The sequence below is a fragment of the Rhinichthys klamathensis genome, unplaced genomic scaffold, assembly GCF_029890125.1.
Source record: "Rhinichthys klamathensis goyatoka isolate OS25496 unplaced genomic scaffold, OSU_Roscu_1.1 h1tg000088l_1, whole genome shotgun sequence".
NCBI lineage: Eukaryota > Metazoa > Chordata > Actinopteri > Cypriniformes > Leuciscidae > Rhinichthys > Rhinichthys klamathensis.
The window spans coordinates 316,162-341,923 of NW_026606628.1; the positions used below are offsets into that span (position 1 = coordinate 316,162).

General features: G+C 36.4%; 3 protein-coding genes across 4 annotated transcripts in view; 1 reads left to right on the top strand and 2 right to left on the bottom strand.

Annotated features, from left to right (window-relative positions):
• Positions 1–862: 862 nt before the first annotated feature.
• LOC130085747 (uncharacterized) lies at positions 863–7,743 on the bottom strand. Its single transcript, XM_056251682.1, has 5 exons — positions 7,628–7,743; positions 5,093–5,413; positions 4,765–4,952; positions 1,599–1,646; positions 863–1,464 (listed from the first exon to the last, which is right to left on the bottom strand). The coding sequence occupies exons 1-5, from the start codon at positions 7,680–7,682 to the stop codon at positions 1,348–1,350; spliced, it is 729 nt and encodes a 242-aa protein (XP_056107657.1). The 5' UTR covers positions 7,683–7,743; the 3' UTR covers positions 863–1,347.
• A 3,245-nt stretch (positions 7,744–10,988) lies between these two features.
• On the bottom strand, positions 10,989–13,328 carry LOC130085734 (T-cell-specific surface glycoprotein CD28-like). Its single transcript, XM_056251661.1, has 4 exons — positions 13,220–13,328; positions 12,378–12,722; positions 11,462–11,610; positions 10,989–11,310 (listed from the first exon to the last, which is right to left on the bottom strand). The coding sequence occupies exons 1-4, from the start codon at positions 13,269–13,271 to the stop codon at positions 11,233–11,235; spliced, it is 624 nt and encodes a 207-aa protein (XP_056107636.1). The 5' UTR covers positions 13,272–13,328; the 3' UTR covers positions 10,989–11,232.
• A 9,455-nt stretch (positions 13,329–22,783) lies between these two features.
• The window catches only part of raph1a (Ras association (RalGDS/AF-6) and pleckstrin homology domains 1a), a 75,120-nt gene continuing 72,141 nt past the window's right edge, over positions 22,784–25,762 (top strand). The window contains exon 1 of one of the 2 annotated variants that reach the window (XM_056251685.1): positions 22,784–23,146. The gene's annotated coding sequence lies outside the window, so the exon portion shown is untranslated. The remainder of the gene's footprint in view (positions 23,147–25,762) is intronic. The other variant, XM_056251683.1, reaches the window with a different exon arrangement.

Below are 25,762 nucleotides of genomic sequence, written 5' to 3' on the forward strand. Positions count from 1 at the left end.
AAATGTTGTCATCATTTACTCACCCTCATGTTGTTCCAAACTTGTATGAGTTAAACACAAAAGAAGATATTGTTGGTAACCAGATAGTTGACGGTAGCCATTGACTTTAATGGGTGCCGTCAACTGTTTGATTACCGACATTCTTCAAAATATATTTTTTTGTGTTCAACAGAAGAACGAAACTCATACAGGTTTGGAACAACTTGAGGGTGAGTGATGACAAAATTTTCTTTTTTGGGTGAACTATTCTTTTTATAGTTTGAAACAAATTGTATTTAGTCATTTGAAGAGTAAACACAAATTATTTCAAGTACAATACAAATTAAACATAGCGTCAGTTCTGGCAGGTCACGTTAGTCAAGCTCTCATCAGCTGACTCTCATGTCTACCTATAGGAATACAATGCCTATCACAGCAATCATATGCTCCTTCAGTATTATCAGCAGCTATCGCGTTTCTCAGGAGCCAATTCCCTCCTCCATCCACAGCTACTCCTCTCGTCCAGTCAGGATTTGGCATTCTGATTCCCCTCGAATCAGAATAAATTCTCGAATGATGTTGTACTTTAAAATCTTGAATGAATGATATCTGCGATATTCTGTTTACCCTAAGGGGTTTATTGCTGCTCTTATCCATGCTAGGCTGCATGGATGCACAGGGAGTTCTCGCCCAGAACAGAACCATACCGCCAATCCTAACCGTATGCTAATTGTCAATCATATTTGACGATAGTGGTCCTGACAGAATTTGAATGACATTGTGTTAATATTGGCACAGCTGTCATTTCCTTCCTAAATAGATGTAGCTAATCAATGCACATACTGTACACATAACACATTTAGTATAAGCTCTCATCAATTTTCTTTATTTACATCACCAAATAATGATCAAATTGAATTCATCGTTCAATATAATCTCTGTATATATTTAAAAATAATGGTCTCCTCAAATCAGTTTGAAAAGAAAGAAAAATTCAGCATTTTCTTGTCTTGAACAAAACTGATAATATCAGTGATTATTGGTCCATAGGATCAAAATAATAAAAAAATGCCCAAGCTAGAAACTTTATACAGTACTTCATATACTTTTTGCTTGGCATAGCTACAATTCAGCATGAGGTTTTACTAGCCAGCAGATGAAACCATGCAACAGAGAACAAGACAGTGTAATGGGAGCGGTTGAATGGGGCGCAGCAGCAATATGCAGATTCAGCCGTTTAGAAAAGTCTGTTTTGTTGGGTATAAAGGCAATCGTTTTGTCCTGCGATGTTCTTTAGTGTAGCTTAACTATGTTCAATCCAGCGGTGAGTCCTAGAGCAGTTAAAGCGTGAGCTCACTGGAAATGGGTTCAGGCAGTCATCATATGAGAGTTGTGGTTCATATCTCTGTGGGATCCTCCCCGTTTCTGCACTTCACGCATGTCCACGTATTCTGTGTCGTCTGGATCACGCCGTTTTATATTCCTCTGAAACATAGTAAAATCATTTGTAGTTGAAGTATTGTTGCGCCAAACAGCCACAGGTAGGCTATAGCACAGTCATATTGCATTACTGGCACACAGTCACAAACAGTGTTGGCATGGCAGAAGAAAGCCCTTACCTGCATTGGCACATAGGTCAGAGTGTCAGAAGGCTCAGGCTTTGCAACCTGGAGAGGAAGACAAAAAACAGCACAATTGTATTAAGCTTAGAATAACAAATATTTTATACCTGTCTTGCATTGCATGGGATTTAATTCATTTTTATCTCAAAGAATTGAAAATGGTTTTTAAAATATACACATTTTTAAACAGCTTTATTAAATCTTAAGTGATGCCTGCACACAAAGGACAAAACAAAAACACAGGACACGCAGGTATAACAACAGAGGGCAGAAGATGCGAAACAGGAACAATGTTCTTGTGAAAGGATGCCATTTCTTTAAGAAAAAAAAAGTATAATATAGCTTAAATTTGTGTCCTAAATAATTTAATTAAATAGTAATAATTTTCTTAACGCAGTACACTCTTAAAAATAAAGATTTCTAAAGGGGTTTTGCAGTGATGCCCTAAAAAAAAAAAAAAAAAAAACTTAGTGTGAAGAACATTTAAAAAATCTAATGAACCCTTTTCAATTGTCCACCTTATTTTGCACTGTGGGTTTTCTTTGAATGTGTGAGACTTCCGATTCATAGCCGCTATATTAAATGACAAGAAGAATAACAAAGTGCAGTAAATTGTAAAACTAATTGCCCTATGTGATAACATTACAATAATATGGTAATAAACACATTTGCGCTATCAATCAGTATAACAAGCTGTTTTGTACAGCAATCGGATGATACCAAAAGCCAGAAACATTATATTTACAAATGGCCGCACCCACTCTTACGTAAAAAATAAGGTGTATAAAGAACCTTTTTTGGAATTGAAATCTTCCGTGGATGTTAAAGGTTCTTTATGGAGCCATTGATGCCAATAAGGAACCTTTATTTTTAAAAGTGTAAGGCTCTTGGAGTCTTGGGTAACACTTTTACAATAAAATCTCATTAGTTAACATGAACTAATAATGAGCTGCCCTTCTATGGCATTTTTAATCTTTGTTAATGTTATTTTCAACATTTAGTATTACATTAATGTTAACAAATACAACTTGATTTTAATAGCCAATGCACTGTGAAGCAACATGAACAACAATAAACAGCTGGATTTTTATTTACTAACGTTAACAAAGATTAACAAATACAGTAACAAACGTAGGTAACCCTTTATGGTTATACACTTTATTTTAAGGTGTCATTGTTACAGTGTAATTATATATTCAAGTACTGAGTAATATTAAGCAACTACATGTACTACTATAGGGTTAGGGTGTCATTGTTACATATGTTACTATATGCAGGGGCGTACCCCGCCAATTTCAAAATCAAACCTACGCCACTGACTATATGCATTGTAGTTACTATTGTAATAACTATAAGTTATGCATAATTACATGCAACTAACCCCAAACCAAACCCTAATCCTAAACCTATAGTAAGTACATGTAGTTAATTAATATTATTTAGTACTACTTAAATGTACAATTACAGTGTAACAAAGACACTTTAAAATTAAGTGTAACCCAAATGTATTGCTCATGGTTAGTTCATGTTAGTTAAAGGAATAGTTCACTTTGAAATTAATTTTTGATATGTTTTGTTGTGGCAGATTCTCGGTCTTGGTCTCAATTTTCAAAGTCTGGTCCGGTTCTCAGAAGAAATCTTTCAGAGTCGAGGTTTCGGGTCTCAGAAGAAAACAACTTTATTGAGCAGTTCAACAAAGTGAGATGGTAGCTAGTCATCTGAATTTTACAATGGTCAGTACTCGGTTCTTATACATTTTCTTATCTTCAGGTGTCCAATTAGTGCTCTTTCCGTTATCTTTTCCTCTTTGCTCCTCCCTACTATTTCGCCACAATTATGTTTTCATATTGCTGATTCAGCTTTAACTGTGGCCAACCTTTAGCACATATATATATTTTTTTAAATTGCTTACATACATGTTTTTCGGGGATTTCAACAGACATGATCTTTGGACTTGTTTTTTAGGTACTTCTACATTCGTACCTTTACATAACCTTTGAGCTTGTTTTTCCATACATGAAAACATACAAGGATTCTGGGTATTTTCCAATACCTGGTCTCTTTTACATCACCTTATATTCTTTAACAGGCCTACCTTTATTTTTGTGTTACATGCATAGGACAGTAGAATTCTCCAACAGTTTTAGCTTACCTCAAGGGCATCCAAGATGTAGGTGTCTGTTTCCGCAGAAGTTTAAATTTTGATATTTTCAGGTCAAACCGTTCTTGTCTGTCAGTCATATAATGCAGGTCTATGGTCACCACCTCAAAGAGCATGCACAGAGAAGTCCAAATTAAACATGATTTAATGACTCGTCAATGTAAGTACACATTGATGGCCTAAGACACGAAACGAGCGGTTTGTGTGAGAAAACGAACAGTATTTATATCGTTTTTACCTCTTGTAATCACAGTCACGTCCAAGTGATCTGAGGGCGCGAGCGCTTCGGTCTGTGCGTTACAAGAGGTAAAAACGATAAAAATACTGTTCGTTTTCTCACACAAACCGCTCGTTTCGTGTCTTAGGCCATCAATGTGTACTTACATTGACGAGTCATTAAATCATGTTTAATTTGGACTTCTCTGTGCATGCTCTTTGAGGTGGTGACCATAGACCAGCATTATATGACTGACAGACAAGAACGGTTTGACCTAAAAATATAAAAATTGAAACTACTGCGGAAACAAAGACACCTACATCTTGGATGCCCTTGAGGGAAGCTAAAACATATCAAAAATGTAGTTCGAAGTGATCTATCCCTTTAATACATTACCTAATGTTAACAAATAAAACCTTATTGTAAAGTATTACCGGCTCTTGTGGGTTTGCTGTATTGTGAATATGGTCATTCACACCATGTCATTATTACCATAATTACAAGAATTGTAATTGTGTAATTGTAATTACAACTTGTAAGCTGGGAATTTTCTGAGAGCTCATACTTGTACCACATGGCCAAGAATGTCAAGTGTTGTCATCTCGAAATTACGGTAATTAAAAAATAGTGTGAACTATATTCACAATATAGCACAGCCTCTCCTTCTAGATTAAATAAATGAATGTAACAAGATATGTATAAAGACACTGAGACAAGATAATCAGTAGTAAAGACACTAATAAAACAACACAAGTACAAACAAAATAAAAAGTGTGTAAGTTTACCCTCAATCTTATGAAGAATGCGGTGAGAATAAGGCTGTAGAGACAGAGCATCACCACCACTATGACCAGACCACCGATTAGAAGGGTATACATGTCTGAGGGTGAGGGCTTGTCTTCAACTGTGTGTTCCTGGTTATGCGTTTTGTTATAGCATGAACAGCTGCTTTTTGGTGGAGGGTTATTGTAACCTTAAAAATAAAAATCATTTATTTAATGGTTGTTTGTGAAAAATGCAAGATTTAAACTACATTTTTATATGCAGTTAAATATAGAATTTCTGGGTATATATACATAACTGTACTGTGTTGTTCAAATAGGGTGAACTTACCTCGGAAAAGCTTTGTTTTCGGCCCTTTGAAACTTTGGATTGGTAATGGAGATATTTTGGTTATCTGACAGGAAAATTCATTTTTGTGTAGGGCCCCAGGATTCTTCAAGGTGAACGTGAATGTGTTGTTATTGTGCTGCCATGTACACTGGTCATGTTCTTGGCCCTTTTGGTAAATCTCACAAACAAATTTATCATTCATTTTAAGCTTGGCTTCCAGTCCAAAATTTTCATCTCCATAAAACATGCATGTGACACTGACTGAGCCATCGTCATTGAGTGTTTGGTTGAGAGGTTCACTCACAGTCCAACTAGAAGAAACTGAAATAAAAAAATAAGAAATTTCATTCATTCAGTCATAGTTCAAACATTTTATATTAATTTTTTTACTTTGAGAAAACTATTTGACGTTGACCGCTTATGTGCATCATTTTTCTATTAAAATCAATATTGTCTGAAAATGACATTTACATGCTCCACATCTTTTGGGAATATTCACGCATAACCAATTTACATGCACATTATTTTGCTGCTATTCTCTTCTTAAAAATGCTCATTTCTCATTCATGTCATTTCAATTGCACACAACAATGTGACAACCTGCACAAATTTCAAATCTAATATAACCCAGAATTTGCTTCATTGGGACATGTGCTGGTATAAATGAATACATTCAGCTATGGTGGATATTTAGAATAAGGTCTTTACATGATTCGAAATGAAAACAGGCAAACGACAGCTGTCCTATTCAGATCTCCAGAAACCAGAACATTGGCTAAATCTGGTTATGAAAAAGTCCTGACTGCCAAACAAGAGTAAATGCAAATTTTATTTCAATACCCCTATATTTTCCTGTTGTCACACAATGTGGCTGTATGAATCGCACAACGACGGAGAATCCAAAAGAAACACTTTATTATAAAAGAAAACACGAATGAGTACACAAGAAATCATGGAGTGTAACAACACTCGGTAACACTTTACAATACGGGTGCACTAATAAGCATTAATTCATGCTTAACTAATGCACAGATAATACTGAATTAACGTGTAACTAATGATTATCTAAGCTATTCATTAATGATTACCACATTAGGAACTAATTAAGAGTCTGTATGGTTAATGTATTAGTTCATACATGAATTGTTATTAATTAAATATGTAATTGTGAATTAATTCCCTAATAACTCATTTTTTTAACTAATAGTGTTAATTAATATGTTAATTACCAGAATGAGCCAAAGCCTTGTATTTCAACTTCCAGATAATACAGGTACACTAATATGCATTAATACATGATTAATTACTTCATTGTTAGTGCAAATTCATGTGTAAATTACTACAATTACTAAATTACTAGTTAATAACGATGTGCCTCAACAAGTAAAGTCATAACATAATGATACCTTTGCAAATCATTAGCTAATGATTAATTAAAGCAGACAACTGGAAGTTGAAGTGCATAGCTTTGACTAATTGTGGTAATTAACACATTAATTTACACCATTAGTTAATAAAATATGTTATTAAGGAATTAATACACAATGACACATTGAATTAATAGCAATTCATGTATTACTTAATCTATTAATCATATAGACTCTTTATTAGTTGCTGATGCAGTAATCATTAATTAATGGTTTAGTTCTTCATGAATCATACATTAACTCATGATTATCTGTGCATTAGTTAAACATGAATTAATGCATATTAGTGCACCCGTATTGTAAAGTGTTACCCAACACTCTTCCATAAACGATACAGGACAGAGAACTAAGGGCTTAAAGGGATAGTTCACCCAAAAAAAAAATCAACATTTTGTCATCATTTACTCACCCTCAAGTTGCTCCAAACCTGAATGAATTTCATTCTTCTGCTGAACACAAAATATATTTTGAAAAATATAGGTTACCAAACAGTTGATGGGCCCATTGACTTCCATAGTACTTTTTTTTTTCCATACTATGGAAGTCAATGGGTTCCATCAACTGCTTGTTTTCCCATATTCTTCAAAATGTCATCTTTTGTGTTCAGCAGAAGAATGAAATTCATACAGGTTTGAAAAAACTTGAGGGTGACTAAATTATGACACATTTTTTATTTTTTTGGGTGAACTATCCCTTTAAATACATGGGGAGTAATGAATGAGAATACCAATTAAACAACAGGTGAACGAAATCAGCAACTATTGGAACAAACAAGTGAACTAATGGCAGAGAACATAGGCAAATAGAAACAAACTGAACATACATGTTACACCTGTTGAATTAAGCTTGGTAAGCTTAAATTACCAAAAAATGGCCAGTTAAAACTAACTTATTGCTGGATACCAGCATAATGTATATTTTCTACTTTCATGCTGGTTTTAGTGGTGCTTTACCCACAATAATGGGCAATGCTGGCACAGTGCCTAAGTAATACATGTACCATAACCAAGCATTTTGGAATTTAAGCTGGTCCAAACTATTTGTATTTCTTTCAGCAAGTTTGGTATGAATGTAAACAGAACAGCAATGAGAAAGGTTAGCCTCTTACCATTGTGAAGGATCAGAGAAAAGCTGAGAGCGAGCAAAGTAAGCCTGTCAGGCATGTTAACGTTCCTCTTCAGTTTGACAGTGTGATGGTGGCCGAGGCTCTTCAGTTTGTTTTTACTGGAGTGAGAAAACACAGGAAGTATGTGGGTTAGGTGATCAATGTCACCCACAAACATATTTGTCACTTGTTGTGGTAGTGCAATAAGTTAATTAAGTGATGAGGGAAGATGGCAACATTTAACACACACATTGAAGATTCATTATTGTGAAATGAATCATATTGTGGGATATTATTTAAAAAGTGTGATTGAGTTTTTACTTCTTGTTTAAGGTGTCCCAGACAAGAAACACGTAGGCTATGTGAGTGAGGAAATGAGTGGGCAGCTTTCTTGTAATATGAAGTTGTTGAAAGGAAAATGTTTGATGCGCAACCATGTTAGGAAAAACCCATATCCTACTAAATGAGCAATAAAGTAATCTTGATCCACTTACTTTTAAAATGCTTTGATTTTTTATTTATTTTAATAAATGCTTAGACATTTTAGTTGAATATGAAATGGGCTATATAGATCTGTATACTCTATATTGTTCACATGTCAAGATCAAATGTTCAGCTAATTGTTTGTGAAGGCTATTCTTTATTCTTTATTATTTACCAGTCACATTTGTAACTGCGACACGATGATTTCCCTTAACAAAAAAAGCAGGATTACCTTAATGTTGGGCTGAACGGAAGCATGCATGCATTTCCTTGACCTTATTCATGTTGTATTTGTAGCTTGTTGTTGCAATCCTTGTGAGGGATGCAAGATGTTCATTGGTGAGGCGGTTTCTCTTTTTCCTCTTAATGGTTGAGAATGTTGACTCACAAGTGTATGTGACTGTCTAACAAGAAATCGATCCATTTTCAGTCTGTATATAACACAAGCTAACTAGCATGAAATGCTGGAAATAACTAGCGTTGTTATAATGTGTGTATGAAGTGCCAGGTTGAGTCTCCTCCAATTGAATCGCCCCAATTTACCATAACATGTTTTTTTTTTTTTTTAAATGCCCAAATATATTCCATATTCACAAGCATGCTTATGATAGATAGAGGGTATGCATAATATATATTTTAATGACCTTAAAGGTACAATATGTAAGATTTTTGTAATAAAATATCCAAAAATCACTTGCACAGTGTGATATATTTCCTGCAGTTGTGTACTTACAATATCCCAAAAGTTCCCAAAGATTTTTAATTTCAGAGAAATTCCAATTTTAAATTATGGGCCGTCCCGGACTCCCTGTTCTCCTGTCGCCTGTCAATGACGTAATATCCGCGTTATCCCTGGTTTCCGCTCATACTGCCATAGTAACCATGGCGACAGACGTGGACAACAGCGTTACGTGGACAACAACGGCACGCTCACGCTGTTGTTGTTGTTTCGTTCAAACATTATGGACCATGGCAAGCAAACTTTGGGACAAAAGGAGAACTAAAAGGATAAATTTCAGCGTGGCGTTTTCGAGATGCCGAGAGCTCCATGTCCGTGACAAACTTTGACTTGACAGAGCTCTTGCATGTACTTTATTAGACAGGTGAGCAAATGTACATTAAACTAATCAATGTTATATAGTTCAACATGATGAAATGTTAGAATAATATTATATAATTATAATATTATTTATAATATTATATAACAATGTTATATAACAACAAATATGAGACTAGCAGTAAGCTAGATAAACATTAGAATAACATACTGATCATATGATCAGTATGTTATTCTAATGTTTATCTAGCTTACTGCTAGTCTCATACAGCCAACAAACTAACACATAGAATAACATTATAACTTTCACCACACTCAAATGCAGTTTAGTGTGATAGTGTAGAGCAAGTGAAACAGCGCTGCGTTACCTCACAAATTTCATTCGTCTAATAAACTGACATGTGTGAGTAATTCTGCACTTGCGGGTAGTTCGGTAGAATAAAATGTCCTTATTCCTTTATACCCGCGGGACTCTCGTGTGTGGCGCTGATATCTGTCTCTCATTAGCAATCGCGCCCTGCTTCATACCACAGTCATGTTAAAAACATCAATGTATTCACTCATCCATAAACATTATTAGATCCATCAGCTTGACGACAAGTTCCATAATTCCGCTGGAATTGTGTGTCATCAACCTACACCTTTGTTATTTTCAGAGGTTAGCGACCCCTGGCGGTGAAAAAAAAAAAAGACATATTGTAGCTTTTAGTTATTTTTCGACATTAGCCCATCATGTAGCCCAAGAGCTGGAAAGACCGCCAAAACGGGCAACTCCGCAGTGAGTCAAGTCTTATGGACGTAAGGGCATAGCAAGTTTAAATATCGTATAGTGATATATCTATATTTTCATCTTGTAATGCCGCTGTTTTGAGTATCTATAAATTATTTGTAATAGAGCAGATGAGTTTTTTAATGGGTTACGTTATAGCCCTGCTTGTTTTTAATGTTTTATGACATTTAACTGCATGATCATATGAACGTATCAGTAACTCCCATGCGAGCCACAAATTAAAGCTTTTGTGAGCCGCGCAATGAGTAACACTGTCCTAGATGATTTCAACTGGTTTTATTTTCTTCACTACTAATAAGTCATATAAATGAAGGATGTTAATGTCCTAGTTGTGGTGATTGGTGTTTGCCATTTAGACGTATATTTTTTGTAAATCAATCTATTTTCAGTTCCACATCCTGTTGAAGCACTATAAAATCTGAAAGCACAGCACGTTATAAAGTACTCATGTCCTGTTTATGTTATTGATAGTTGAGGTTCACAGAACTGAGACACATTTGTGATGACTTTGTCACATTTTTCTTCTTCATGCCTTGGCGACTTACAAAATAAAGAAGACTGATACTGACGGCGGACATATGTTCAACTTGTTTTTACTTATAAAAAAGCCATTACCATTTGTTGCATTACTTATTACTATTACCAAGTATCCAAGGTTTCCTGACCTCTGATGTGATATTGAAACCCAAAAAAATTCAAGATAAAAAAAAAAAAAGACTTACAATAACCTGGTTGCACAAATGTACACATCACCCTACAAAAACTGGGTTGAAGCACCTTTTGCTTTTAATACAGCAGCCAGTCTTTTTGAGTAAATATCAAATTTAAAAGTCGTGTGTGGACTTTTTTTTATAGCCACATTTACCAATGAGGTGTACAGTGTCATAACCACAAGTATTCTTCTAGAAAACAAATTATGACACCATATAGAAATACTTTAAAAAAAAAGATTCTTTATTCATTCCCATTATTTAACATTGAAAAACGCAGTTGATCAAACATAATTTTAGTTTTAAAACATATATTTATTATTTAATGAATAATATTGAAAGAAAACAAAACAAAAAAGAACAATGATCAAATGTTATGTAAATACATGTGAATACATGCAGGTGAGAATACATGTGAGTACATGCAACTGTAAAACTCAGTGAGTACATGTCAATACATGCAGGAAAATATTACATGTAAATACATGCAGGAGAAAATGACATGCAGGTACATGCAGGTGAGAATACTACATGTGAGTACATGCAAACGGGGAGAAACCCCCCCCCCCTAGAATTTCATATAGCTCTCTTTTTGTGAAAGCATAGGTGCCATTGATGAAGAACCCCTCCATTTGCAGATGACCATCTGTGTTAGAAATTAGTGACATCTTAGTGACATCTATTCACAGTAAATCTATCCAAAACTCAGCATATTAGTTGCTGGTGATCTGCCAAGCTGATCTTTTCAGCAGGGGGAGTCTTTTAAAGAAAATCATTAGAATAGACATATTTCTCACCTGTAGAATAAAGCTGCAGGAAGTGATGATTAGAATGGCATATAGGAGTGGAAGTGGTCCCACGTCCTTTTTGACAGCTTCCCACTCGGATGACTGCCTCTGGCTTTGACTCTGGCTCACGGTGGATGCAGTGGGACAGTTTGGGGTTTCTAGAAAAGAAGATCAGTGATTACTGAAGTTGCCCTCTGGATGGCACCCTACCCCATCCAATACCCCTTTCATTGCCTTGAAAACCTACTGTATGCAGGCCTATGTGAATCATTTTTCTCATTTAAATCTTTTATACAACGATTGGAATTTTTATGAGGCCTTGTACTTTTTGAAAACAGGAAGCCAGTGGCATATAACTGCTACCTTCTCATCTTTGGTGATTGTTTTTTTCAGTCCCTTTAGTCTTTAGGAGCTTACGTTAGCACTCTTTCGTCATAAAGAAATCTACATTTTCAAAGAAAAACATCATTCACACGTAAAGTCAAAGTTTCCATGGGTGTATCAAAATGTGGCGCACATAGCGCTGTAAATTTGAATGTGCGGGGAGGCCCCATTTCCACCCATCTGTCTTCAGGTAACCGCGACATTTCCTTCTTCACGCTTTTACAGCCTACTCTCTGGCTCCCTCTAGAGCTTTAACAATGAACAATGGCTAAGGGTCTGTGAACATTATATACATTTTTGCTATTAAAATGCATGTTGGAAACATATTGGGATTAAAAAAAAAATATAACACTTAAATGGCTTCTAAAAAGTATTGTTTGTCAATGCAACGTCAATAATTGCTATTAGTAATATTAATAGAAAAATTCAAAATGATTCATTGTTACAGACGCAGACCTCTACATCAACAACTGTGTACAAAAAAAAGGTGAAACCTTGGGAAAACCACATGCAAGAGACTGAAAACAAGACTATCACTAACCTTGTATGTAAACAACAGTGCCGTTCCCAACCCCTCTGAGATATGGAGGTGGAAAGAGAATCTCGATCTCACAGCGATAGAGGTCTGTGTCTTCCCCTCGGAGTCCAGTGATGATCATATCCACTCTTCCAGAGCTAATATTCCCTCTGCAGTTAACTGTGCCATCTGTTGTAAAGTAGGGCTCAGAGACGTTGACAAAACGGCTGCAGATCTTCTCTTGGCCGTGTAAACCTTTATACAGAGATATCTGCATTTCCTCTGGCCATAACTTTATACGAAAGGAGCAGTGGAGTTGGACTTCTCCCTCTTTTCCTTCCACACGATAAGGCTGAGACACGCGTAGAGCTGGAAACAAAACAAAAGATGAATGAAACCTCAGATATTGCCTGAATTCTCACTAGATATACTTAGGCTACTATTTTAGTTTTTTTTTCTCGTTTAGGTGATTATTGTGACTTAATAACATTACATTTTTTAAGTACAGATCAGTCTAGAGTTTTCATCTTAATTAAGATTTTTATCTGAATTAACTGAATTATATTCCAACAGGAATTCTTGCTGAACATGAGGATCCGGATCATGTTGGAAGTTGTAAATATAGGCCAAAGTTTGACCCACTTCACTTCAATTTTGCTAATAGCAACATTTTAAAGATAGTAGATAAGATCCTAATTAAAAAAGATTATTATTAAAAAGTATTAATAAAATGTAGCTACTATTACTATTCAAGCTGTCTTGCCACACTGCCCACAGGGGTAAAGCTGTTACTATCTAGAGTAGACTATCTGTGCCTGAAAAGCAAAGACACAACAACAAACATTTGAAGCCCAGCATGTACTTACCGAATCCCAGCGGGATATATATTATAACGGTTATAATAAGTGTGATAATCATTGTGGCATGTTATAATAACTGTGGAGGTATCCCCCCTGTCTCTTTATACTTGAGTGAGTTCTGGAAAGCTTCGTGACATCAGTAACGTGGCAGGAAACCTCAAGCTGACTGCAAATGCCCGTAAAGTGCTCAAAATTTTGCAAGTAATGTAGCCAATTTGCACAATATGTGTAATCAAGGGGAAAAAAAAATTCAACGAGCAGAATGAGACTTGAGCAAAAACAGTACAATAGCAGTGGAAATGGAAAATTTGGTTAAGGCTGTGGTTTGACTCTCAGCCTATCATAAAGCCAAGTGGTCAAGAGATTATTTGACTGAATTTGTGGAAAATATTAAAATCAGTTACACTTGAAAGCAGAATCGGCACTTTCGAAATTAGTTAGATAAACTGGTCAGAATACTGAATTTGCTGATCACTTGCTCATTATTGCATCATTTCAGATTACAAGGAGTGTTGGAAACTTATGTCTCTTAATTGGGAGCGCTTTTCATTAAAGACATAAAATGGAAGGATGAAATATTATTTAGTTTAATAAAAATGTTATTATTGTATCAAAGTTTCATTTTTCTGTTGGGTCAAAATTTTGGGGTGTTTTACGTACTATGTGCATTACAATTTAAAGCATTTGATGTAATACATTCAATTTATAATGTCTCTTGGGAGCGGTGTTCTTAAAGACACAAAATGAAAGGATGGTCAAATATCATTTCGTTTAATCTGAATTTGATTATTGTATCAAAGTTTCACACTTTTAAGGGGTTTTACCTACTTTGTTCTTACATTACAATTGAAAGCATTTGATATAATGCATTCATTGTGCACATACTGTGCATGCTGTTCTGTGAAACTAAGATTGGCTTTGGCCACAAAGGTTATTGTTATCATTAACATAAACACAAGGTACAGATCCTGCATGTGAATCTCACAAGACATTTCGCAGAACAATGGTTACCGCCACCCACCACCCTACTCTTTTTTCCTGTCATTTCCTGTCTCTGCTGTCACTTACAAATTATACTGATATAATATTACATGTTGCTATTGACACTAGTGCAGGTTTGCATATTTCTAATAGTAAGTGCAATAGTGTAATTACAGATAAAGACACTAAAAATAAAACGGACACTAAAAATAAAGTGGGATGTTCTATATTTGTAATGCAGTTGCAAACACAACACAAAATTCATTTATTGTCTTGTGCAAAAGATCTTGATTGTATTGCTTCTTTAGATGAATTCAAATTCAAGTCACATTGAAGAAATGCCAGAATGAAAGATGTTTGCAACAATACAATGAAACACAGGTTTCCATTAAAGTCAGGGCATCATAGTGTTCCAGAGTAAATATATATACATATATGAACATACAGCAATAGATACAAGAACAAGATCTGTTTAATACACTCTGTCTTGTTTGACTGGCAGTTCTGCTTAGCTGACTGGAGGTACAAATGTAAAAGTCAATGGAAGATGTCATATTGCTAGTGCTACATTGCTGATATTTGCTGGATGCTGAGCTCATCAGCGTCGTCTGAATCCTCCCGGTCTTGTGTTGATGTAGGGGTTCTCAGGTGGCTCGGTGTGCTTCAGTTTACGCTGAAATAAAAACAGCATTTCAGCAATTACATAGAGCAATTTTTAAATCTTGATTTTGTGAGATTCCAAATATGAACTCTTTAGCATTGGTTATGGATTTATATAGGACATGTACTTGCTGCAAAGAACTGCATATGCAGGTAAGCGTGTGGTTGCAGAATGGCATAGATACTCACTGCGAAGTAACAGCTGAAGACTGTGATGAACAGGTTGTAAGAAATAATTATCCCATAGCCAATAGAAAGTAGCAGTGGCATATGCTCAGTGGGACAAGATAGTTCTGTGGGCTGCTGAGCATCTGAAATCATATAAATAATGTTGAATTAACCAAATATATTTATGTACTTTACACTTTCTACTGTAAAAGTATTGTTTCAGTATAATATTTCAGTATCTTATGCCATAATCTGCAATGCATTAAGAAATCAAGTGAAAAGACTGCAATGCTGGTCTTAGCTGGTTTAAGATCTGACCAGGGTGGGAAACCAGCAGATCATATTAGGTTGGTTTAAGCAGGGGACGTGAATGACAGCTGAGTTTTGTCACTAATCAAAGCATAAATGTCAATTAAAATGATTGCATTGCATCTTGTTTTACCTTTAATAAGCAGAATAGTCTGGGATGTTACAGACATGCGTATGGTGTCACTGTGGATTTCGCAGCTGTAGAGTCCTGTGTCATTGGCTTCAGTCCTTAAAATCTTATATGAGACAGAGGAGTTTTGTTTGGACACCTGAAACTGCTGCCCTGATTGATGAGTGTTGTTTCTCATATCTGTTGAGTGCAGTTTTCTATGTCCCTTGTGTAGACTGATGGATATGTGTTTTTCATCCTCTGCAAGCTCAGGGCAGGACACAAATGCTGTTGCATTTTCATCCACTCTTTTTATTTGTCTTGTACTGCCTGAAAGGTAAAAGCACATGCACATTTTATTTTTGAAAGACGGAGATTGAGGATGTGGTGCAGTGCACGCAGGGAGTGGAGTCGGCGGGTTCCTCCACTGTTGATTTGTTTCTTTAATGCAAAGTTTTATTTTGTAATATTAATTGCACTATATATTATAAAACCTCTCGTTTTGATTCATATTCTGGAGATGCTCAGTTCACTCAGTTATGAATATCCACAAGGACACATTCGGCACACCACGTAAATCAACTTGCACAACTGAATTAAGAAGCAACAGAAATTCTCAAACCTTTGTCGAGACAGTAGTTTGAGGAGGATTCAGTAAGTTCAGGATGGAAGAGGATAAGGAGGATAGCCATTGCAATGATCCACTGCTCAAGCATTTCTGCACTGCTGCTCCAAGCACGTGAGAACAGGGAAATATGACTTCAGAACTTTTACAGACAGATGCACGAGTCAGACGGGCTGAGGGGGTGGGGGCTGTCCTACTTGCGTCACAATTCAACACTATAGAGGACTGAGGAAAGCAGCCAAACATTTGACAGGCTTCTTAAATGGCTGATCTTTGCATTCATTTTGTACAGGCAATTTTTTTTCTGAAAAATTAAGTTCACTTATGGTTACCTTCTTTCGTTCTTAATGTAATAAAAACAGTGAGTATAAGGTGAATATTGGCAATGCTTCCATGATTTGAATCATATTTCACTTTATATTTCTGCATAAAAGAAGAAACAAAGAAAAAACAGCTGCGGGACATAGTTCTGCAAGCATGCCTGGGAGCATCAGACCAAATGCAATTTGACATTTTTACTTGATTTTAGTTGAAATAGTTGAAAAATCATAGATACAATTTTTTGTAATGTGATTTAATTGCTCATAAATTTTGACCAATAGGTGGCGCTGTCACCAAATTGATTTGGTGTGGTCAGTGTGAGGTGACAGTGACACACTAAGTTTTGTATCAATATGCAAAAATATAGCAGAGTTACAGCCGCAGAATGAGTTTGGCTTCATATTTTAACAATATTCAAGAACAGTTTGGTCAATCAAAAAACGTCTAATAACTTTTTGCCGGCATGGTCTGAAGATGATCTGATTGGAATTTGGTGAAAATCAGATCAACAGTCTAGGACTAGGAGGAGTTCGAAAAAGTAGGTTTTTAAAGAAAATTCAAAATGGCGGACAGCAAATGTGACAGACTATGTCATAATTGATATCATTGTTCTCGGTATGACTCGAGGAATCTATCATGACCAGTTTCATTAAAATAGGTAAAGTTATTATAAAGCTATTAGCATTTTTTTTTTTTTTAATTTCATTATACATTTTGACTGCTGTCTCTAAACGTTTTGAGTAGCTACCTTCAAGTCGTGGTCACATACCAAGTTTCGTAACGATATGCTTGTGCTTTAATAAAATATAGCATTTAACAACAAAATGGCTGACAATTGGAAAATGGTCGACATGGAAAAATTGGGTACCATTCGACTGGTACGTACGTTGCACCGAATCAAAAGACACTCCAAACTGTTCAAAAGTTATCAGCAAAAATAGCCATGTTTCATATCTCCTGACCACTAGGTGGTACTGTGCCAAAACGCTACAAGTAGCTTCAGGTCATGCTTCTGATGACATGTACTAAGTTTAGTCTGAATACACTAAAGCGTTGGGGAGATAGCGCCTCATGTCTATTCTGGCGTACCCCGGCCTCCACAAATTTGTTTATGCGCCATACAAGAAAGGTTTTGTCTATCAAAAATCTTTTAATAACGTTTTGCCAGCACGGTCTTAAGATTATCTGAGCCAATTCTGGTGAAAACTGTTAAGGAGCAGTTTGAAAAATAGTTTTTTCAAACAATTCAAAATGGCAGGAACATCTTCATGACAGAAAATGCATTCGAATCGTCTCAAGCCAAGAATCAGAGGAAAAGTTATTATAAACATGAGTGGAAATTTGGACAGTTGGTGGTGCTTGAGTTGAGTTAGTTCAAAATTGCAGTGGTTAATGTTTCGACTGTCCTCCATCTATGTGCCAAATTTCATCTTTTTCCCACAAACGGTTCTATGGGCTGCCATAGACTTGCTGGAGATAAAGAAGAAAACTAACTGATACAATAAACTCAGAATAGATATTTTCCAACCTTCATGTGTAGGGTCTTTAAACGATGAAATGGTTATTCATGAAGTGAGTCATTTAAACGATTGCGGATTTTTACATAATGAGATTTGTTCATTTTTTTTCTTCACTTTTTTGCATTGAAACTTCTCGGCACTCTTCTGCAAGTGACACCTTTCACACACAAATCCAATGTCTGCAGTGCAGCATTTCAGAGGAAGTGAACGATAACAAAAGGAAAGAAGAGGTGTCGCCTGCAGTGTTGTGGTTACATTTTACATTTGTGGTTACAAGTACATTTTACCATCAGCATTTTGCAACATTCTGCTACTGTTGACTGCATTTACGAGCAAGCAAACGTTTCTCTACCTCTGAATGCAGTGTTGATTCTCTATAAGCTGATTAAAATAATGTAAAAAAAAATCTGATCAGTAATGTTTGTAATATCCAAATAAAATAAATAATTACTAACTGTTTAACCAAATCAGTATTTCTTAGGAAAATCATGCTTTGATTATCAACAATAGAAATTTTTGTCTTTCAAAAAATTTAAATGATCGCATAATTTAGTCACCCTCAAGCCATCCTAGCAGGTGTATGACAGCGCTATGTCACGACCAAGGGGGTAATCCATCGACCGGAAGTTGAAGCCGGCCGGGTGCCGCCATGTTGTAGCAGAACTTCACTTGCGTTAGCATTCCCATTGACTCCCATTCATTTTGGCGTCACTTTGACAGCGAATAACTTTACATCTGAGGCGTTTAAAGACTCCATTTGTCCATTATTTATTTCTAAAGAAACACGACAATGTATAAAGTGCTCCATTACCTTCTATGTTACATTATGGCCCCGTAGAAACAGTTTTAGTAAAAATAGGCTAACGATTGCGTCATAACCACTCGACTCTCTGTCGCGCTGTACAGAAGTTACCGTACAGACAGGAGGAGAAGCTCGCAGGCAATCGGGGGGACGTCCCGTCAAGGGAGAAGCCCATAGATAATGAGTCCATAAAAGCAACGGAATACTTACTCCTGCTCACTCACGCCAAAGAACTCTTTGCTCAAGTTCCCCGTCTCTGCAAGATTAACGTTGGCAATTTTCACGCACAGCTACTAGAAGATTAACGTCTGTCAGACAGGTTGCTCACGTCATCAAGCTTAGTTTGAGTCGGTTTGAGTCTGCGCGTCAGGAACGGAAGTGCTCAGAAATCGCTAAAAATGGGCTTCACCTGTCTCAACTGAGTTCCAATGAGATGGCTCTGTCCACTTCTTATACTGTCTATGGTCACGACCAATTCGTACAAGTGAGTAAAAGGTGGCTAATTCGTACGACCTCACTCGTACGATTTGTCTAAACCCTAATGATGGGTAGGTTTAGGGGCGGGATCCAGGGTAGGTCATCCGTACGAATTAGGCACCTCGTAAAATTCGTATGAATTGCCGTGAGATCGGGTTGGACTTTCTTTGTTCATATAGCACAGTATATATATATATATATATATAAAAAAAAAATCCTGGCTCTTCCAAGCTTTATAATGGGATAGAATAGTAACTAAAATAGCCCAAAAAAGTGTACCCATCCATCATAAAAGTAATCCATACAGCTCAAGGGGTTAATAAAGGCCTTCTGAAGCAAAGCGGTGCATTTGTGTATGAAAATTATCCATATTTATACATTTATATAAATGTATATTTATACATTTATAAACTATAATCACTGCTTCCGGTAACGGAGTGACCTCTGACCCGACGCATGACTTAGGAAGTAGGCATGAAGTATGAAGGCATGGAGTATAAGCTTAGATAAGAATAAACTCTTGCGGTTTAAACAAATAGGGCTGGGCAACAAACCCACATTTTTCTTTAAAAATTCTCATTTTTGACTTCTCATTCTTGACCGGTGTTTTGTTTTGCTCTATCCTCTGCTCTTCCGCATTCGTCAATACACCATGCGTCGGGTCAGAGGTCACTCTGCCGCCGGAACTAGACTCGTGTACGGCCATTACTGCAAAGCCAGTGATTATAGTTCATGAAATTATGAATATGGATTACTTTTATGTAGGGGTGGGGGAAAAAATCGATTCTTAGATGCATCGCGATGCGGACGTGGACGATTCTGAATCGATTCACAATTGTCAAAAATCGATTTTCAAAAAAAAAAAAAAATTTTTAGATATATATTTATAATAACGTAATATTGACGGAACGCGAAAGACGGAACTCTGAAGCGCGGAAGTGCAGTGGCCGGACCGTCTGTGGCGTGCACGTAACAGACGCGGACGCGATGGCTGAGCGCCAAATCCAAACACCCTCCTCGTTAAAAGCTGACGTGTGGAAATATTTTGGCTTCTGACGTTAAAGGGGGAAAGGAGCTGGACAAGAGCCACACTAGTTGTAAGCTTTGTAGAGTAAAAGTAAAATATTTCGGAAACAAGACACATATGAGAAGCCATATGACACGTTTCCAGCCAGAGGAGGAAAAACACTCGGCTGTAACGTTACCGGTCGTTGTTATATTATTAATTTACTACAAATATGCTCCTGCTAGTTCAGACACACATGTATTTTCCTGTTGGTTCTTTGCAATGTTAATCAAATATATTGTACGTTAATTCTTTATGGGTCATTACTTTCTACTTTTAAAGCAAAGTATTTATAGTCACACACACACAAAAAAAAGATCCTGATAATCGATTTAGCATCGAATCGCAGCCCTCTGAATCATTCATCTGAGTCATTTGAATCGAATCGTGAGGTGCCTAGAGATTCCCACCCCTACTTTTATGATGGATGGATGCACTTTTTTGGGCATCAAAATCTCAGTTACTATTCACTCCCATATAAAGTTTGGAAGAACCAGGATATTTTTAAATATCATTCTGATTGTGTTTGGCTGAAAGAAGAAAGTCATAAACACCTAGGATGGCTTGAGAGTAAGTAAATTATGGGATCATTTTCATTTTTGGGAGGACTAACCCTTTACACCAGATTTGAAAATCACTTGCAGTAACAGATGTAACTGGCAGAATACACACTGTGTCTTCAGCACCTACTGTATTGCTTGGTTAAAATTTACGAGGCTGTGAAATTCACTTTCTATAGCACGCTTTATATATATTTAAAAAAAAAATAATTTAGGTTCTTTTACTATTTGGAACATTTTCGCTCTGTTCCTTTACTGAATGCAGAGCACATACTGTACATCTTCTCTAAGAATCGAGACGGTAATGTAGACCACAGGAATATGGTCATGCTGAGATTGTAGTGGTCTCAGTTTCACATAAGGTTGATGAGTCACACTTGTGTGATGTGGTTAGCCTGCAGGCCGTCTTGTCTTCATACTCATCTTATTTCTTACCCCTTTGAACTCCCATCGTTATCTATACGTCCCACCTGTGGCATCACCTACAAACTAAGGCATTAAGTTAATTAGGGTGTCACAAAGATATGCATTCAAAAGTTTGAGGTCAGTAAGACTTTTAAATGTTTTTGAAAGTAGTTTCTTATTCTCACAAAGGCTGCATTTATTTGATCAAAAATACAGTAAAAACGAATGTTTTGAAATACTATTAAAATGTAAAATAACTTTTTTTTTAACAGGTCTGTATTTTAAAATGCCATTTATTTCGGCTATAGCAAAGCTGATTTTCCTTCAGAAATCATTATAATATGATGATTTGGTGCTTAAGAATCATTTTCTTAATCAAAAAGAGTTAAAAAATGATTTGATATAGAAATCTTTTGTAACATTCTAAATTTCTTTACTGTTACATTTAATAATTTAAATGCGTCCTTGTTGAATAGAAGTATTATTATTTATTTTTTTAATTGGTCACACTTTAGATTAGGGTCCAATTCTCACTGTTAACTAACTATTAATGACCGTTGCCTCAATAAACTTTTATGAGTTATAATAAACAGCCAATATCCTAGTAATATGCATGCTAATAAGCAACTAGATAATAGTGAGAAGAACTGGACCCAAACTAAAGTGTTATACCAAAAAAATTGCTGACAGAAAATTTTTGAACGATACATAGGCTATTCCTTTTTAAGCAACAATAGCACTGTTATTAATTTCACTAGGTTATTTAATTTCAAATATGCCTAGTTGTATTATTTACCACTCAACTATAAATTTAAATATTACAAACATATATTAAAAACTTTACGATTACACTTTACAATAAGGTTTCATTTGTTTACATTAGTTAATGTATTTACTAACATAAACTAACCATTAGCAAGCATTTGTTACTGTATTTGTTAATCTTTGTTAACGTTAGTAAATACAAATACAGTGCATTAACTGTTAACAAATTTGAGCTTTGAACTTTTGATTTTAATAATGTATTAGCCTAAATATTGAAATTTACATTAACAAAGATTAATACATTTATTAACATTTATGTTATACTCTTTTACTTTTTAGCCTACTCTTTTAATTGATTTTGTAACTGTATCATCTTTTTTAATTTCTTTAATAACTGTTTTAATTTTCCTTGCTTTTATTTTGTGATTATTTTAATTCCTTTCTGTAAAGCACTTTGAATTGCCATAGGCTAGTGTACGAAATGTGCTATGTAAATAAACTTGCCTTGCTTTGTAGAAGTGCAGTTCATTATTAGTTCATGTAACGTTAATGTAGGCATATTTAACTAATGTTAACTAAATGAAACCTTATTGTAAAGTGTTACCAACTTTAGTGTTTTGCTTGTAATATGTTAATCGTCAGGGTCAGGGACGCCAAGACATATAGCCTATGCGAGATAAATAATATATTGCGCTCCGAAAATTTCCTATAGCCCATAGAAAATGGGGCCTAATGCATGTCAATGCACATTTCGTACAGGGTAGCCTACATATATGCTGCATTTTTTTAATGGGAAAGCCATTGTGTCAAAACTCCAGTGAGTCGTATTTCCATGCCTTGCATGACGTCACAACGGGTAGGGCGCAATCACATGGATTTCGGGGCTGGACAGGAAACGGAGACGCCAGGAACGCGCATCGGTCCGCAGCTCAGAACGGGAATGGAAGCGGGAGAGAAACGGGAGGCTCGCTCGTCTCATCCTCATCATCATCACCATCCTCATCCTCAAATATAAGCGGTCGGCACGGGCAGCGAAACCCCGATTTAAGTGCAGGACCTGGGATTCTGTCGGTGGATTTGCGCAACACATCAGCGGCTTTTTTCCATTGTTACCGTTTCCTTCGGACAAGACAGAAGCCGCAGAACCGTCGGCTGCTTTGCGACAGTAAGCGCTTACTCTTTATTTATACTCGCTGCTGCATGCGACCTCTTTTTGAAACAAAGACATTAATGAACCGAGCACGAGCATTGGCTTGTGTATTTCACATTGGCTGTGTATTATTTGCTCATTAGTAGGCTATCTAGTGATACACAGAGGAAAATCCAGGGAACAGCCCTGAAATTCAGACAGCTGTGCAGTGCCTTCATGTCTGAATATCAGGGCTGCTCCCTGTGTAAAAAAACCCCCATTGTATTCGATATTAAAATACTGAAACGATTAATGGTAGCCTACATTTAGCTGATTTGTCAGTTTTTGCACTAGAATAAAGAATCTGGAATAACGAGGCGAGGTTAATCAGTCTGTCAAATAGAGGATGGGGTGCATCTCCATCTATCGGAATAGCCTACATCTGCTGTTTTTACGGATCTTGAGGCTGGTTGAGATGTTAAACCTTCGCTATAAGCCTGTTTGGTCTCGTTTCTGCTGTTATTGGTGTCCCCCCCCCCCCCATTGTACCTGGTGGAGTGTGTTCTGCAGTAACACATACTGCACACAGATGAGCTGTTGCCAAATTGGACCTCCCCTACACACACACACACACACACACACACACTTCAGGCTCCACCCTTTGCCGTGACAGCTGTGGGTTTAGTGCCAGTTTCGGTGCCCATGCAGTGGAGGCCTATTTTCACACATATTTGTCCATCTTGTCTGAGATTGTGTATACTTTTACTTCAGCGAATATTTATTTTTCAGGCTCTATTTCGGAAAGTTTCCTTTAAATGAAAGGTCATTTGTAACATTATATGAGGTATGCTGTAACAATGAATCCTGCCATTAAATAGTTTTTCAGCATGTAAACACTAAAACAGTTCACATAACAACAAAAATGTATAGCATGCATGATCAAATGTAAAAATGTATATATGTAAATGTAAAAAATTACATTTACATCATCAACAACAAAAAAATACTTTAGGCTAATACTTTTATTCAGCAAGGATTTATTAAATTGATAAAAACGATCACTTTTACATTGTTACACAGCATTTCGGTTTCAAATTAATGTTGTTTTGAACTTTCTATTCATCAAAGAATCCTGAATTGTTTTATGGTAAATTGTATTATGGTTTCCACAAAAATATTAATAATTTTCAACATTTCTAATAATAATAAAAAAAAAAATATTGAGCAGCAAAATTAGCATATTAGAATGATTTCTGAAGGATCATGTGACGCTGAAGACTGGATTAATGATGCTGAAAATGCTCAGATTTGCCATAACAGGAATAAATTACTTTTAAAAAATATATTAAAATATAAAACAGTTATTTTAAATTGTAATACTATTTCACAATATTATAGTTTTCTGTATTTTTGATTAAATAAATGCAGCGTTGGTGAGCAAAAGAGACATAAAACAAAAAACAAAACATACAGACCCCCAAAGAGGAGTAGTGTGTAGTGGTCACAACGGTCCAAAATCATGTCTTTATGGCTCTTTTAATGCTACTTTAACAGTAGATTGCAGATGACTGTCATATAAGAATGTACTATCATCTTTCATATGCATCTTTGATGACTTCAGTAGAGGCTATAGCAGACTGGAAGAGCTCAGATCTGAAATGTGTATCATTGCATTGGTACAGAGGAAATATTCTAATAGCAATCTCTTTGCTTTAGATTTTGGAAGCTTTACTGCTCTTGCTGCTGGTAATGCATTAAACTTGAGATTTATTTCTCCTGCACAGACTGCTGTTGCTTCAGTCGAATCCAGTGGGAGCAGTAGAATATGTGCTTAGAGGGATGCAAAACAATGAAATTGTTGCTTTTTATATAGGAATTACAATGGGACATTTTTCTTCAATGTTGCTATAAGGTTCCCAAAATGCATTGTTAGTAGTATGACTATGAGGCCCCTAAAATGCATTGTTAGTGGTATGTGCAGAAATAATTCTCATTACCTCTCACCATATGTGCAGCAGCAAGCCAGTGTCCATTCCCACCGGATCCCTCTTTCCAGAGCTGGCCTACTATACCAGAATGACGTCAAGTGATTGTGAAACTAGGGTGGATGCTGGCAGTGTGGACCCTGGGGTTCAAATGCAGAGAGTCTAGCGGCCTGGATCTTTTTCTGCTTGACAGATTCTTTGTTCTATGTGATCGTAAATGAGTCCTGATAAAGATCCAGGCTCTCTGTGTTGCTGACCTTTGCAGCATGAGCCGATATCTGACGGCTCGCACTGCGCCCACTCTCAGTACTGAAACTGGAGACGACTGGTGGGGGGGGGGGCTCTTCGGGACGTAGGAGAAGAGCAGACGAAGAGGAAACGGCCAGCTAGGATGAAAGGGAGTGAAATGATTTAAATTAATAGCGTCCCACGACGAGTCCCGGACGAAAGGACGTCCTTTGTTGGGGCAGGAGCAGGTCAACCGTGCGCATCAATCTTCAGTGCAGCACAAGTGACTTCAGATATTGCTAATGTTTCGTGAGTGAGGGAGGACTTCGTGCCAATTTGAATCAGCTCATTTAGGTGACATCTGCTCTATAGCAGCCCGAATGTATTGTCAGGTGTGTGTGATCTGTCATCGGCTTAGTTTCGCTCATGAATGGCACTC